Below are 17,528 nucleotides of genomic sequence, written 5' to 3'. Positions count from 1 at the left end.
ACTTCGTTGTGACGGTGATTAGCTTGTTTCTCTTTTTTAGCTATTATGGGTAGCGCTTCTACAAATACTCTTGTAAATGTCTTTGGTGAGCATATACATACATCTCTGTAGGGTGTATAATTAGGAGTGGAATTGCTGGGTCATAGATTATGCATATGTCCTGCCTTAGTGGATACTTCCAAGTAGTTTTCCAGAATGGTCCTACTAATCTATACTCCTGTTAGTATAACAAGTTCCAGTTGCTCCACATCCTCAGCAGGACTTGAAATTGTCTCATTTATTCTGAAGTTATCTACAAATGGTCTGTGCTATGCAAATTTATTTAACCTTCATTAAATAAGCTTTCTAAACTTATAAAAAATAAGTTGCTTCACATGTATATATCTGTTACCCTGACTTGGGTTTACTTACATTCTAGAGGGCATAGACCATATATTAGATACTTCTCTATCCTGGAGTGAACCTAACATGGCAAGCACTCAATGAACCTTTGTTAAGGTGAATCTTAACTCTGTATACTGATCCATTAAAAGAATAGATACAGTAAGAAAGAAGAAGCATTTGAAGAGGAACAATACAAATATGTTTTATTGAAAGAGACAGAAATTAAAGAGCATCCTTTCTAAATTTTGCTAAATTTTATTTTCCATTTATGTATTAATCTACTCAACTTCATGTTAGTGCTGAAAAAAAATCAATGGTTCCTACTGTCTACATGTCTTACTTAATTGCTTCTTTCTTCCACTCTACATTGTAGATAGATAATTAAAAATTATATTTCTCCTGATGGTGAGCCTAACTACATTTCTTCAGGAAGGTGGTTTGGTTTTGATACGAGCTAAGTTTTTTCCGCTCTTTACCCACCCATACCATAAGTGAAAAGAAAGAACACATCCAGTATCTGTCTCTTCCTTATTCTTTCAACAAACATAACCAGCCAATGTGCCTAAAAGATGTATTTATGTGTCTAAGGACATAAAGAAAGTCCAGTTCCAATTTTCTTTTACCGAACTGCTTTCAAAATAAGCAAATAAACCTAGGGAAGAATAATAACTCACCCAATGCCTTGATGGAATTTAATAGTAACAGTTCTTACTTCCCTGAAAATAAGAGATTTCTATAGAAATGATAATCAACCTCCTGTGAGTATATGGAACTCATAAAACCGGAAGAGTTTCTAAAGGTCAGCAAGCATTGAAAGTTTTGTCCTGGGGATAAATTCCTAAATAACCCTGAGGAGAAAAGAGAGGGACGGAAAGAAAAAAGTTCAACTTGATGAAAGTAAAATGTGCAAACTTAACAGTTTTTGGATTATCATTTAATTACAGCCGTCAATCACCTCCCATCTGCTTTCTCCCAGTACTCAAGACATTCAGGCAAAAGCCACACAATCTGACCAACAGAGAATATATAGCCCATTCAGAATCCAAAGCCTAGGAAGCAATATTTAAGGAATTACCCTGTAGGAGATCTTAGGAAATTACCTAAAAGCCGGATAGTAGAATCCATCTTTCAAAAAATACTAGGAAAACCCAAGAATAAAACTATCCTTTTAATTAATAAGATAAACACTGTTGCTTCCTCTTGTGTACCATTTAGAGATGTTTCAGCCAGTGATCATTTTCAAAGAGCTTTGCTTTCCAAATCATTTTATTTTCATCCATATTTTTACTAATGCGTGGAACTGGCCTGCAGTAAATAATTTTATGAACATGATTTTATATTCTTTTAAAATGTGGACCATTTGAAGTTGAGCTTTTAGAAATACATTTGCTCCATTAATTGATGCTAGAGGATGCCAGCAATTGTCTTTATGGACAGCTGTTATTTTTAGGGTTTAAAGTGTTGTAATTTGTTCTTATTGAGGGGTTCATACTGACTGTTCCTAAATTCTGCAGTGAAAGAATTAAACAGCTTTAGACTTTTTAAGCACCAATGTGTTCAGAAAAGTGTTTCAACCATGGTAATCCTCTTGTCCTGTATATTTATCTCCCACCAGATACCTAAATGCTTCCCTCCTCTTCTCAGGCAGATAATTGTGTACAGGTTGGTACCAGAGAGAAGAGTTGAGCCAGTGCTGAGCAGTGGATATAAAAAGAAGTGTCACCCTAGTGGAAGTAAATAGACTCTGAGACCATAAGCTCTGCCCTTATTTATTTTTGAAGCCATAAATGCCCAGGGGAAAGCTTGTCGTTCATTTAGCTACAGCAATCTATGTGTGCAACCACGTATGGTTTTTAACTTGTTTTTATTTCCATACATTCCACTGTAGCAATCTACAGTCGCCAACCTCCTTGGTCTCTCTAAATATGGGTTTCATCCCAATGGTGTTGGCTACAAGCCTTCAATATTCTTCCTTTTTCAAAATGACAGTGTTCTCATTACCTGTTTTTTCCAACAGAGTTCATCTGGCGATTTAATGATCAGAAACATTCAGCTGAAACACAGTGGAAAATATGTGTGTATGGTGCAGACAGGGGTGGACAGTGTTTCATCTGCTGCCGACCTCATCGTAAGAGGTAGACATTAATGCCTCAGTGGTTTTTTGTTTTGTTTTGTTTTTTGTTTTTTAATAATCTTACATCTTCACTGATCATTCCTTACTGGAAGAAAAACCGTCGGGCCGCATATGAGCATGTGAGTTATATTATTGATTTGATCCCCCCCCTCCAAACAGACCAGAGACTATGATGATAAAAATGGGAGCTGATTCAACAAAATAAATATCTCAACTCTGCCCTTCGAATAACTCTCACTGTAATAAGTATTTCACAGCTGCTGCCAAGCTGATGTGTTTTTGAGCATGTCATTAATGCAGCGATAGTGTTTAATATGAAAGAGAATAGTGATAGTGTGTGTATGATAACTTCCAAAAAACCAGGATCATCCAGAATGCCTGAGAGAATTTGCCAATCTGAGTCACTGTCCAAGGTACTGATTTGCTACTGAGCTGAAAAATGACCAGAGTGTGTGATAGACTAAAACAGTTCTAGAAAGCAAACTGGGAACTACAGAGTTGTACCGGTAGATTAAAGGAAAAGGCATCATGCCAAAACTAAACGATGTTGTATTTGGAAGGGTGCAGAAATCCTCAAAAAGTGGGCATCATTTGCAACCCTAAAATACTATGATTTTGAAATTACTGACTCTCATCCAGATCGAATATCTAACAGCAGAAATGTCAAAAAGAAAATGTAGTCGTTTTGTTGCTAGGGAAATGCCCTTTTTCCCTAAGTTTTTTTGAAATTAGGATCAGTTGTCAGTATTACAGTAATCATGTGACATTCTTCACTTGGGTAGAAGATGATATTTATGGAATTGCTGCCCACTGTTTGCATTTTTGCCTTCCTTAGGTTCACCTGGACCACCAGAAAATGTGAAGGTGGATGAAATTACAGATACCACAGCCCAACTCTCTTGGAAAGAAGGTACAGATAACCATAGCCCAGTTATATCCTATTCTGTCCAGGCGAGGACACCTTTCTCCGTGGGTTGGCAGACTGCCACAACAGGTAAAGGGGGAGAGTCAAATGCCATCGGTACATATAAATGGATTTTAAGTCAGTGCTAAGACCTGCAGACTGTTACTTCTCTGATATATTCCTTTTTAGTGCCTGAGGTCATTGATGGGAAAACACACACAGCTACTGTAGTCGAGTTAAATCCATGGGTGGAATACGAATTTCGGGTTGTAGCCAGTAACAAAATCGGAGGTGGAGAACCCAGTTTACCCTCAGAAAAAGTAAGAACTGAAGAGGCAGGTTAGTGTTTCTGTTTTCTGAGTAAAATGGGTTAGTAGGTTTCCCTGGGTGTGTACTTTCATTTCTCTCGGCCTTGGTCTCCAGGCCAACAGGGGATTAACCTCAATAATCCATTGTTGCAATTTTCTGACCTACCTAATGGCAGAACTGGCCATATGGCATTTGTCAAAAGACACTCGTGTAAGTGATTCTGATGTAATGCGACATTTCCAGAAGTTCAGTCCATCATCAGCGTTCATTAGTGCATGTTGAGTGAATATGTTTTTGTCACTTAAGGTTATAATTACTATCTGACATAGTCACCCTGTTAACAGGGGAAATGCTGTTTTCATTTATAACAAGCATTGACAAATTGGTAGGATAATGACATTTGGGAGTTCTGCTGCTAGGAAATCTCATTTCACCACCAAGCTCCATGAATGAGCTCAAGCGACTGATGATTAGGAATATTTTGACCCCTCAACTATTAGATTAAGAGAGAATCATTGTTAAAATTTTATGTTTCAGGCAACTATTGATATTACCTTCAAGACTGTTCTTACAATTCTAAAAATATCCTAACATTGAAACTGAAACTTAGGAAGTGTACATAATGTCACATTACTGAGGCATCAGAGAGGATCTATAGGCTTTCCTTTTCGGAATCTGTAAGATTAATTAATATTAATTAAAATGATGTTTGAAGTATAGCTAGTATGTCACTTTAAGAACTGAGCCAAAATAGAAGTCATGGAATACATTTCAGTAATTTTAATGATGCTTTCTTATTCAGGACAATGCACGTGATATTTATGGCAGGAATTGTGAGAAATAGGGGAACCATGCCAATCTTTGTAGTCCATTTATTTATTCATACAGCACATATTTATGGAGTGTCTACTGTGTGCTCAGCACTTCCTAGATATGGTGGATACAGCTGGGAACAAAGACTTCTATTCTAGTTGTGTCATAGAAATGACTGAGCATAAAATTCTCAGTATAAGCAAGGAATCTGATGCCCATGTGAGGTTTATAAAGAATACCTCATAACAAGATTTGAGGAATTGAGTCTAGGTCATTTTTTTAGGTAAAGCCAATGTTGGTACAGCAGTTACATCTCTACTGTGGAAGAGTCACAAGTGAAATATTCGTGCTGGATTCATTTCCCATCATCCCCAGTGAATCACTTTCCCTTGTTGTATTGACCTCTATACAGAGTCATTTTTTCTTATTGTTTGAGATATTGTGAATCTATGGTAATTTCATGCAAATATAAATTATTTGATGAGCTCATCAAAGATATATATGTATATATATATAGCATGCATGTTTCACGTAATCCAGATAGAGACACACACACACACACGTGTATAATGTGCCAATGATCAAATTACTTCAAATATTAGAAATAAGCAACATTGAATCTTCTTTCAGATAAATGTTACCAAATGCAAATAGGGTTTTATCTCTGTCTGTCTGACCTACACAGTTCCGGAAGTGCCTCCTTCAGAAGTCAGTGGAGGAGGTGGAAGCCGGTCTGAGCTGGTGATAACTTGGGATGTAAGTGTCTCGGCAGCACCCTCCCGCTGCGGGCTTTGCTCTTCCCATCATGGCCTCCTGGGCGGTGCTGCTAGTGTTACTGGAGGTGGTAGTAGTGCTAGGAGCTCACTCTCTGCTAATCATTTTTTCTAGCACTCTTTTTCTGTTTTTGCTTGTTTTGCTTGTTATTGTTTTTGTTTTTGTTTCCATTTCACTCTTGCAACATTTTATAGATGAAAACACTAAGGCATAGAGAATATTAAATAATTTGCTCAGGGTCATTTGGCTGGTAAACATAGGGGTGAGAGTCAGGTCCTGGCTGTTTGCTCTCAAGCTGTCCTCACGGCTTTCCACGCAGCTGTAACCCCGCTGATGATGCACACCCACTGATTCCAGCAGGTGCTTGCTTCCTGGCCACGCTCTCAGCTCTTGCTTTATGTTGTAATTAGAATTGTAATTAACACATTTAAAGTCAGAAAGCATGAGAATTGGCTGTGTTATTTGAAGATGTTGTTGGAAAAATAGAAAGTTAAGAGATCATGATGGAGTGTCAGTAGGAATTTTTGACATGATCTAAATACAGCTTTGACCTTAATACGTTGTTTTTTTTTTTTTTAAATTTTTTTATTGTTATGTTAATCCCCATACATTACATCATTAGTTTTAGATATAGTGTTCCATGATTCATTGTTTGTGCATAACACCCAGTGCTCCATGCAGAACGTGCCCTCCTCAATACCCATCACCAGGCTAACCCATCCTCCCAACCCCCTCCCCTCTAGAACCCTCAGTTTGTTTTTCAGAGTCCATCGTCTCTCATGGTTCTTCTCCCCCTCCGATTTCCCCCCTTCATTCTTCCCCTCCTGCTACATTCTTCTTCTTCTTTTTTTCTTTCTTAACATATATTGCATTATTTGTTTCAGAGGTACAGATCTGAGATTCAACAGTCTTGCACAATTCACAGCGCTTACCAGAACACATACCCTCCCCAGTGTCCATCACCCAGTCACCCCATCCCTCCCACCCCACCCCCCACTCCAGCAACCCTCAGTTTGTTTCCTGAGATGAAGAATTCCTCATATCAGTGAGGTCATATGATACATGTCTTTCTCTGTTTGACTTATTTCGCTCAGCATAATACCCTCCAGTTCCATCCACGTCGTTGCAAATGGCAAGATCTTATTCCTTTTGATGGCTGCATAATATTCCATTGTCAATACGTTGTTTTTACTTTCTTTTTTTTATAGTTTTACTCCTTTGTACTTAATCATCAGATCAATGGGTAATTTCTTTCCATAAAGTCAACATTAAGGATTAGATGATTTTTATTTGACTCAAGAGATGAGGTATATTCAACTAAAAGTATATCTTACGATATATAACTCAGATAGGGGCTACAGGATGCTCAAAAAATCTGAATAACTTTAGAAAATTTCAGTTAGTTATCTGGATCACTATGAAAGAGTGGCATATGTCTCTTTAAAAGCAGCTGACTTGCCACTGAACGTTTTTCTCCTTTTTTAATATAACCTCTTAATACTATGTTGATTATTATTTGATGGGTTTTGCAAAACACTAAGGATTAGAGCTCTATTTATTTTTGCCTTGCCCTCATGTGTAAGGGTGATTTAATATGTCCTTCCTTTGTAGCCAGTTCCCGAAGAACTACAGAACGGTGAAGGTTTTGGTTATGTTGTTGCCTTCCGCCCTCTTGGAGTTACCAACTGGATCCAGACAGTGGTCACATCTCCTGATACCCCAAGATATGTCTTTAGGAATGAAAGCATCATGCCATTTTCACTGTATGAAGTTAAAGTGGGTGTATATAATAACAAAGGTGAAGGACCCTTTAGCCCGGTGACAACAGTGTTCTCTGCCGAAGAAGGTATAGAGACCATGTGGATTGTGTATCTGTTCCAACCTAATAAGCCACTAATGTTTCCAAAACTGATCTGGAAATGCTTTGTGACTTCAGATAAATTTCTTAGGATGACTGAAGTCACAGATTCACAGTCCAGGTAATAAACATCAACTATGCCGACTGGAAGTACAAGACTCAGTCGCTAACCAGAGGATGTAACTCTTGGTTACAATCTGTGGATGAGGAGTACATTCTGAGTTCCAGCTTGTGAAGCAGGGCATAGCACAGCCTTCTTCTTTTGGGGATAAGATTAAGCTATTCTCTTGGAAATGCCCTAATCTCAATTCTTATCGTGTTTCCTATGACCTGAGACTAGAACGTTAGCAGGATGGAGAGAAGGGCCAGAAGGATGACATGGAGAGGTGTGTCAGGTGTAGCTTAAAGACGTGACATACCAGTTCCAGCCAGCATGCAGTCATACGTACTCCACTGTGGACCCATGCCATCTCTCTGCCTTTCTTTCACACCTGCCCCAACTATGGTATCTCTTTAGAAAATATGATTACTAGGAGAATCATATGAAATGGCCATTTTATAGGACAAAGGCAGCTGAATATTGGCTATCATATGGGGTTCTACTTAATAAGAATGACAAGAGCTAACATGTATTGAATGCTTACCATCGCCAGACTTTACCTCATTTGGATTTTCTAAGGAGAAATTACATGTGGGTACTATTATTATGGCCCATTTATACGTAAGAAAATGGAAGTTTAATGAAAGACATTGCCAAACTCCATACAGACTTACCAAGCCAGTATTTTAACCCAAAGCCTTGGCTCTTAACCATTCTGAACTCATGAAATGTGATTTCACAGTGTCTTCTCTACCCTGAGACCTTGTAGTAAATTTCAGAAAGTCGTCCACAGTTGTCATGTCTAAAATAATAAGACAACTCAATTTTTTATTACCCCAGACACTGTTCTTATCCTCTTCTTTTCTACAGAGTTCTGAGAGAAAAACAAACTGGCGTAAAAACCTTAGCAAAAAAAGAGCCTTTATATTCATAGCCAGACCCCATTTCCAGGATTAGCCAAGGATTTTCATTACAAGGGCAGGGGTCTGAGGAAGGATGGCAGTTAACCAGGGAGTTTTCAGACACCACCTACCCTGTGCATCTGGGACTGGGAGGGCTGGAGGTTGGAGAGAGAGACAACCACAGGCTTTTACCCTCTCTCCCCCTGCACTTTCCTCCTCCTATTAACTATTCTTGCCACCACTGACGAGTTAAGTAAAGGTCTTTCTGTTCCAAACATCAGAAAGAGATTTGACTTATCTATGAAAAAGTGAAGGATTTGTTGGAAATATACTAGGACTTACTGAATCAAAGGAAGATTTAAACAGCATACCTCATAAAGATCATTAATAAGAAAAGCTCTGGGACCTCAGAAACCATCTGCCTCTCTAGGGTGCCAGGACTGGATTGACTGGCTTCAAGTACTCTTCATCTATCCAAACCAAGTTTTGAATTCTCAGGAGAGAAAATCTAATAGGCCCTTCCTTGGCCCAAGACTCTGCCTCACTATCAATCAGCACGGCCCAGAAGAGGGATCATTTAATGCAGAAATGGATATTGGAAGAGGGGAAGTCCCTGCTCAGAGCTGTGCCCCTGAGAGAGGAGAATCACTGTCAGCCCCTCAAGCTAAGAGTTGTTTATTACAAAGGGATATTTGTTGTGTAATAAGTTCTGTGCATGTCTGTCTACTCCTTCAAAACAGTAAACTGCTGGAAGTTGCTCCATCTCATTGAAGTGTGCCCCCCTTATGGGCCTTGGATACAGAAGGCACTAACTAAATGCTTATTGAATAAATGAAGTCTGTAGAGCATGACTTGGTTTAGCAAGATAAAATTAAACAAACAAACAAATAAATAGGCAGCATTTATGGGCATTGGAGTGCCCAAGCAGGAGATGTGGGATGAAGAGGAGAGAAATAAGGACCTGGTGGAGAGAACAGAGGGAAAGAAGGGAAGAAAAGATACTAAGAAAAAAGTGCAGCAGAGGAAAGAAGAGCTTTCTGTAGCTGTTTAGCAAGGAAAAGCCCATCTACTCCTAAGGCATGGAAATAGATCAAGACATAGTTTATGTTTTCAAATGTTTTGATAAACTATTTTATTAGATTTTCAAATATGTTAAAATGCTTTTTTGAAAATAAGAGCTTCAATAGAATTTTAAATTAACTACCAAAATAATAATTGTATTTCACTTTCTGTTGCCAAACAGAACCTACAATAGCTCCATCTCAAGTGTCTGCAAATAGCCTATCTTCCTCAGAAATTGAAGTGTCATGGAATACCATTCCTTGGAAGTTAAGCAATGGACATTTACTTGGCTATGAGGTAATTTCTTTTAAAACTAATTAGACTGTGTATGTATGTTGCCATGGTACCTTGTCTCCTTTCATTTAAAATTCTTTTTAACAATGACATCTAAACTAAAGTCTAACTTTTGTTGAAATTTTACCAGCACAGGTCCCATGTAATTATCAGTGGTTATTGAGTTTAACTTAACAAGCTGAATGAAAATAACTTGGGATAGAAAAGAAAAAACAGTGGAGTGCCTGGGTGGCACAGTCAGTTGGACATTGGACTCTTGGTTTCAGCTTGGGTCATGATCTTAGGGTCGTGGGATCAAGCCCCACGTTGGACTCCACACTTGGCATGGAGTCTGCTTGAGATTCTCTTTCTCCCTCTCCCTTTTCCCCTCCCCCTGCTTGCTCACGCTCTCTCTCTCAAAAATAAATAAATAAGTGTTTAATTAAAAAACAAAAGGGGGCACCTGGGTGGCTCAGATGGTTAAGCATCTGCCTTTGGCTTGGTCATGATCCCAGGGTCCTGGGATCGAGGCCCACATCAGGCTCCTGGCTCAGCGGGGAGTCTGCTTCTCCCTCTCCCCCTGCCTGTCCCCTTGCTCAGTGCTCTCTCTCTCTCTGTATCTCTGTGTCTCAAATGAATAAATAAAATGAAAAAAAAAAAAGAAAAGAGAAAGCAGTAAAATGGAAGGAAATCATATATCAGATGGACCAATCTTTTAGATGGATTGACTGAAAAATAAAAGTGAGATTGAACTATAATATTTAAGTTCAAAGGATATTTATGCCAACAGGAAATCATTTTCCCCCAGCTCTTTGTCTTACTTTCTTGGTGGCCTTGTTACATTGTGTGATTCTCTTTTAGGCTCTTGAGAAGATAACTGTCTATAACTTAATTCTAGCCTTCAGTCTGTGACCTAATTCTTGCCTTCAGAGAACTCTGGAGAAATAAGATGAGAGATCTGAAACATAGGGTGGCACAAGACCAAATGTAATGAAGATCAGAATAGGTGACATAGGAAATGTTTGAATGGTCGAGACTGATGAGCAATCTTATAAGTTTTCATAGGCTTAATGGGACTTTAAAGGAAAAGTAAGCAAACAGAGAAAATGGAAAATCCTAGTTTAAGCATGGCATGTTGGAGGAGTAGAAGGAGTAGAGACCTACCTGCTGAAGAAGGTTCCTATAGGAGGATGACTGCAGATAGACACAGGAGAGCCAGGTCACAGATGGCCTTGAATATTGAGAAGAACTGTTCTGACTCAACCCCATGTTTATTAGGGAGCAGTTAGAACTGGAAGCAGTTGAGCTGAGAACTGGCAAGATAAAGAGTAAAGTCTTTTTTTTTTTTTTTTTTTTTAAGATTTATGTATTTATTTCCTAGAGATAGAGCAGGGTGAGTGGCAAAGGGAGAGGGAAAAAGAGAATCCTCAAGCAGACTCCCCGCTGAGCACAGAGCCCAATGTGGGGCTTCATCTCAGGACCCTGAGATCATGAACTGAGCCAAAATCAAGAGTCAAAACTTAAACAACTGAGCCACCCAGATGCCCCAAAAGTAAAGTCTTAAGAAGACTTCTCTGACAGTGATATTGTAAGAGTCATGGTTCTGATTTCACCCCCACCCTCAGCCATCTTTTTAAGAACCTTCCCTCATGCTTGTAACTCTGATTCAGTGGTAGGCGCACATCGGCACATTTGCAACACAGGACCGTATACCCCTCCACTTGCCTACATAACCTCCAACTATGACACCAGGGTGGCCACCTGATCCATGGATAGTTAAGCTGAGCTAGTCAGATTCTTGTTTGATATTCGAACTAAGCAATATAGAGATTGTAATTACTGAGTGTAATGCAGTGATATGTCGAATATAGGACTCAGTTCAGGCTTCTCAAGTTAAGGCCATGGGCAAGCGGGACAAAGCTTGTCTGCAGATGAGATGGAGCAGACGTACCCTCATACAACTCCAATGAATGGAGGAGACAAGGACCCTTGGAGCTGTAGAGACAGCAAGCAAAATAGAATAGCTCTTTGACGATTATCTGATTTTCAAGTAGACTTGCTCTATTCTTTTTCATAATGTCACCTAGCCCTCCTTTTCAGTAAACTCCCTTTATAATTGAATTTAGAGAGTTTCTGTTCCTGGTAACCAAACATTGACTTGAATAAATATTAATGATAAAGTAGAGAAAAGATAGGCTAGAGCAGCGGTGCTCTAGGATGGTGCAGTGGACTACCTTCACCAGAATTACCTGAATTTTTGCTAAAGATGAACCCCCAGAGCCCTCCCTGGACTCACTGAACCCAAATATCTAGGAGTGGGTCTTCTTAATGTAGATTTTTAGTAGGTATCCATAGGGAAATGTCTTCCCATGCCTTCAATACAGGAAACACAGAGCCTGACAGAGAAACTTGACCAGGGACAGAGCTGTCCAGACTTAAAGAAGAAGTAAAACACCACACAAACACCACAAACTGCCTTGATCAGCACCTGAAAAGAAGCCAAGAACATTTAGTTGGAAAGTTCCTTTAATAATATAAGCAGCGAAAGGTGGTGGGCAACCCCTATTAGCTCCTCAGTGATTAGAGAAATGGCATTGTCAGGAAAGGTAAGTGGGATGGAAGGAGATGTAAAGGGAAGTAGTTCTGAGCTCAAACCTGCACAGCATCCACTCACTGGCTGTGCAGGAAAAGTCACATCAACTTTATGAGCCTCATTTTCCACACCTGCAGAATGGGGCAGTAATTGGCCTAACCATATTAGGATATGGGGAGTATTGAATGATATTAGACACTTAATGTGCTTCTCACAGTCTCTGGCTCATAATAGTAAACAGTCCCTAATTGCAAGCCATATCTCAAAAGAATTGTTGAAGTATTAATTTGTAAAATTCTCTCCAGTAAATATCCTCAAGCAGTTCTTCAACTCTAAGCTTCTCTGCCTCAAGAGAGTTTATGATGGTTGTCAAGAGGAGTTGCCTGCAAGAGCCCTTTCTTCCTAGGTTTGTTTGCAAAATTCAAGCCCTTAAGGAGCTAGTTCCATGTATCCTGGAGGGTAAGAAGAAAGAAAATGCCACTGAGGAAAAAAGAGAAGAGAAATTTCAGGTGACCTTGGTGGAAGCAGAGATCCAAGACTTACAAAATCTTGGGGGCCCATACCTTTCTACCTGGCAATCTCCATGTTGGTGGTAAGACCACAGGAGAGGACAGATCTATTTCCCACATTCAGCAATGATCAATGATTTCCCATTCTCCAAGCATGATCCGGGAACCAAAGGGATCAAATCAATGTAATATTAAGTTTTCTTGGAAAAATTTTGGGAATGGGCGCCCCAGCAGTGACTGAGGTTGAATTTCCCATTAGCTGAGCAGGATATGAAACTCAGTGGTAAATCAAATTAACTTAAAGAAAATAAACAAACACATTTTGCATGCCTCAGACAGTAGACTGAGATGCACACCCCCATTAATAACTTTGCCCTTTACAAACCACAAGACAGGATCATAATTCGAGAGCTGGTTATAGTTTGTGAAATAGTTAAGAGAAATAAACAAGAGAATATACATAAATGGGCTTTGTGGATTTCAAAGCACCACAGCAAAGGTAGCAGTTGCTGGCAATTTTTTGGCAGCATGGGGGCAGATAGATGTTAATTTTGCAATATATAAGTGTAAGCTGATAAAATATTCTATAAGAAAGCTGAGTTATACCTCTTTTGTCCATGTCAGGAAAGTGATTGAATGAAAGAGAAAACCAAAGAACCCAAAGAGAGCCAAGATAGTATCTTATTAAGTCCACACCGTCTTAGAATTATACAGACTTACATTCAGCTCCACTAGGATAGAGGATAAGCTCCACCAGGGACTGGGAAGTCTGCTTGTTTATTCAGTGATGTATGCCAAGTGCCAGGAGTCCTATCTAGCACACAGGAGGCATGCAAAAAAATATGTGTTGATTGAATAAATGCAATTTTGACTCCACCATCTTACTGCTGTGTGGCCTTGAGCAAGTTATTAAAGCTCTCCAAAGCTCAGTTAAAATAAAGATGATAATAGTAAATAACATACTGCATCATTGGAGAATAAAATGAGATAAAGCAGCTACTGTCAAAACAGCCCGAAGAAACGTGGGCTTTTCTCTGTTTTGAGTATTGGTCGCTGGGATAAGATTTCCTTGGGAAGGAAAAATTTGAAAAGGAGTGAAGAAAAATAGAAACACTTAGCACAATCCAAGTGCGTGGCTCAGTGACTATTGTTTCTGTTGGTGCTGGTGTGTTGCCATTGGGATAGGAGGCAAAAAGATGAGAGAGGCAAAGAGAAAATGGGACTTACCTTGACATTAATTGTGGGTTAGGGTGCATCGCATCTTTCCTGTCTGTATAAAGAGCAGCAAACCTAACATCCAAATGTAGCATGAATACAGTGTTGAAAGGAAACAACTAGTGAAAATTTCTTTCCTGAGTGCTTGTTAAATAGGAAGAGAAAGAAAACAAGCTAAGAGAAAGATGTGCCAATTTGGAGAATCTTAAGAAATATTTTATATAATTACATGAAGATAAAAATATGTATTTTCTTAGGTTCGATAATGATTTAAACACTAACATGGAAGAACAAATGACTTAGCAGAGTTTTTAATTACCAGTCGTGTAGCTAACTTTCTGGGTTGCAGTTTCCCCAATATGGCTTTAAAATTGTTAATAGCTCCTGCTTTTCTCTCATCTCAGTGAGGGTTGATCATGTGCCACATGGCATGCTGAGCACACATCATCATTAGCATCTAGACTAATTTTCTTTCTGATTTGACCAAGTAGTAGTTGAGGAGCTCATTTCCCTGGGCTCCAATTTATTTCATCTGCTAAGCCATAACACTCAGGCTCCGATCTTTTCTTGTGCCCTTTGGATAGGAACAAGAGTTACAGACATGATAAAGAGGATGCGGAGTGTTTAAGTTCATGGGTAGCAGGTGCCGGAAGAACAAAAGCTCCAAAATTATAGCATGGTATCTACCATCAATTTCTTAAAGCCAGTATGTGTCTTGAAAAAATAAAACTGGGGAGAATGACCTTGATAAGGGATTGAAACAGAAGTCTACAAGTGTAAAATAATACAGATTAGCATATTTGGGGGAAACTTAGTATATTTTTTTAAATGCGTGGGAGGGGAGCATAACCAGAAATATGTGCAAAATGCCTATTAACTTCACTGATACCTTAGCCCAGACTCCTGTTCTAAACAGCTCTACGGAATGTGCTTGGTTTCTAACATTTTAATTACAATGGGAAAAGATGTCAAATATTTAAGTAATTTTTTGAGAGTGTGAAAATTCTATTGGAAAAAAAAAGAAATATTCATTAAGTCTAATTCCATACTATCAGGCAAAGAATTAACTTCATTCTAGAATGAGTCAAATGTAACTTGGGAAAATTGGATAGAAACAATTGAGATACATTTAAACAAATAGGAAACAGGCAAAAATGAATTCGAGTGAATGAAATGCAGACTTTTGGCTCAGAGGAAGGATTGGTTATGCTAGAGCAGTAACAACTGTGTGGCCGAGGGGTGCTCAAAGGGAGCTGTGTGTGTTTGTGTGTGTTGTGTGTGTGTGTTGTGTGTGTATGCTTGAGATATAACTGACATATAACATTGTATTAATTTCAGGTATACAACATAACGAGTCAATATTTGTATAAATTGTGAAATGATCACCACACTAAGTCTAGTTAACATCCATCACCACCTAGTTACAAATTTTGTGTGTGCGTGATGAGAACTTTTAAGATCTAGCGTCTGCCTTCGGCTCAGGTCATGATCCCAGGGTCTTGGGATCGAGCCCCGCATCGGGCTCCCTGCTCTGCGGGAAGCCTGCTTCTCCCTCTCCCACTCCTCCTGCTTGTGTTCCCTCTCTCGCTGTGTCTCTCTCTGATAAATAAATAAATAAAATATTTAAAAAAAAAAAAAAAAGATCTACCTTCACAGTTACCATTGCTGTACATTAGATCCCCATGACTTTTATTTTATAACTGGATGTTTGTGTTCTGTGTGTGTGTGTGTGTGTGTGTGTGTGTGTGTGTGCTTTGTTAGGCAAAGGTAGTCCCTAGCAAACTGTGTCCCAGCATTGAGGGATCCAGGGGAATAAATATCGTAGCCTCTCCTCCCACACTCCCATCTCCTGTCTTCTATTGGCCAAATCCAGTGAGAAGCCAGAGGGCTAGGGTCATGTAGCATACGGGTCAGCCCTCCAATGACTGAGAGCCAAGTAAAGAAGAGTAGAAGATAAATCCAGACTTGTCTTCCAAAACACTATTGAATGCATTTTTGCCTGCCTTGTGTTTATCTAAATATGTTTGAAGCTAAGTTGAAATATTTGTCTCTCTGAAAATCTTTAAGTATAAACAAAATTATTTTAGTCTACTAAAATAGTATTTCTGACTTAATACCTGTACTTTAATGGCTAAAAAAAAAAAAGTGCCGTTTTTCAATACATTACTCTTATAAATTGCATTCTGTGTTAAGTTTTAATTAAGTGAAATCTCATGTGCAATGATATTAAGGACTCCTCATAGCAGGGACATTAGTTTTTGGAATAACCAAATTACTTGCAGAAACAGAGATAGCATTTTAAATCCTGACATTCCTCGAGTTTGTTTCTGTTTACTTATCCAGATAAAAATATATTGGCTTGTGATTGGTTTTATGTTTCTGAAGAAAAATAATTATATTATCAAGAAATTGGGAGTTCCAATGTATCGTAGATGCACAGAATATTAGGACTTGAGTACTTAGCTTGGTGAATAAAAGGAAAAAAAAAAATCTTCCTCTCTGCTGTATCCACCCAACACTTCTTACACCAAATATGTGGGTTTTTTTCTCTACACTGACCAATTCTCCTACACCTGTTGGGTCCTAAAATTGAGTTCAATTCTGACACTATAAACCTAGAGTTAGCTTCAGATACCACAAATTAAGGGCTTAGTCCACAGGACTGCCAGTCCCCTACCCCCACCCCCCACCTACCCCCCTCCCACACACTTCAGATGCCAGGCCTCCTGTACTTCTGATTGGCTATAAGTCAGGGGTTCCCACAACCTCCTCCTTGGGTTTGAGATCTTGCTAGTACAGCTCACAAAACTCAGGAAAGTGCTTTACTTACTATTATACATTTATTATGAAGGATACAACTCAGGAACAGCCAAATGGAAGAGATGCATAAGACATGGTCTGTAGAAAGAGGCTCACATGGGGCTTTCATGCCCTATCCAGGATCTGTACCCTCCCAACACCTTAGTGTGTTCACCAATCCAGAACCTTCAGTTAGGGCTTTTTATGGAGGCCTCACTGTAAAGGCGTGACTGATCAAATCAATGATCATTAGTTAACCTAACTAACCCAACCTCTAGTCCCTGGTCAGGAGGTGGGGATGGAGGTTCCCACCCTCTATTTATTATAAGGTTGGTTCCCTTGGCAACCAGCCCCCATTCTAAAGCTATCCAAGAGCCTGAAGCCACCAGATAGCTCATTAGCATTCAAAGGGAGATTCCAAGGGTTTGGGGATCTGTGAATCTCTGTGGTGGAAAGGAAGGAGGCATTTTAGACTGCATTTGTTAAGTCATTTAAGAACTCACCAGTACTGAGTGCTTAGTATGTGCAGGCTTTGCTGTGGCTGGTAGAGCTATATGGTGAGGACCAAGACACACACTGCCTCAGGTGTGTGACCAGAGCTTGGCATCTGCCCCTCCTGCTGTCTGCCATGCCGAGAAGTACAGCTGCCTCTCTTCACAGGTGCGCACTCCATACTCGCAAACCAGCACAGTGACACACAGCTATTCCAGAGGATGGGCTGTAACTCTCAGGTATATGGTGATGGAAAAATGTTGAGAGCCACAGTTATTCTTACCACCGGCTCCTTTGCAGTGGATTTACCTGCACCTCGCCCACCCCAACTCAGAATTTACTACTTGAAAATGTGTGTATTCACTGCTGGAAAATTCCCAGACATGTTCTCTTTTATTGTTGCCTTT

At 39.4% G+C, this 17,528-nt stretch overlaps 1 protein-coding gene across 4 annotated transcripts in view; it reads left to right on the top strand.

Annotated features, from left to right (window-relative positions):
• Positions 1-17,528, top strand: part of CNTN3 (contactin 3) — a 331,836-nt gene that overhangs the window by 291,957 nt on the left and 22,351 nt on the right. For 3 of the 4 annotated variants that reach the window (XM_032411779.1, XM_032411780.1, XM_032411782.1), the window contains 6 exons: positions 2,402-2,519; positions 3,354-3,512; positions 3,612-3,761; positions 5,230-5,300; positions 6,930-7,164; positions 9,422-9,537. In XM_032411779.1, the coding sequence (XP_032267670.1) occupies positions 2,402-2,519; positions 3,354-3,512; positions 3,612-3,761; positions 5,230-5,300; positions 6,930-7,164; positions 9,422-9,537 (849 nt within the window). The remainder of the gene's footprint in view (positions 1-2,401; positions 2,520-3,353; positions 3,513-3,611; positions 3,762-5,229; positions 5,301-6,929; positions 7,165-9,421; positions 9,538-17,528) is intronic. The other variant, XM_032411781.1, reaches the window with a different exon arrangement.

This window comes from Phoca vitulina, unplaced genomic scaffold (genome assembly GCF_004348235.1).
Source record: "Phoca vitulina isolate PV1807 unplaced genomic scaffold, GSC_HSeal_1.0 scaffold13, whole genome shotgun sequence".
In the NCBI taxonomy this organism is placed as follows: domain Eukaryota; kingdom Metazoa; phylum Chordata; class Mammalia; order Carnivora; family Phocidae; genus Phoca; species Phoca vitulina.
The sequence above is the reverse complement of the archived record's forward strand: the minus strand, read 5'-3'. Positions and strand labels throughout refer to the sequence as shown.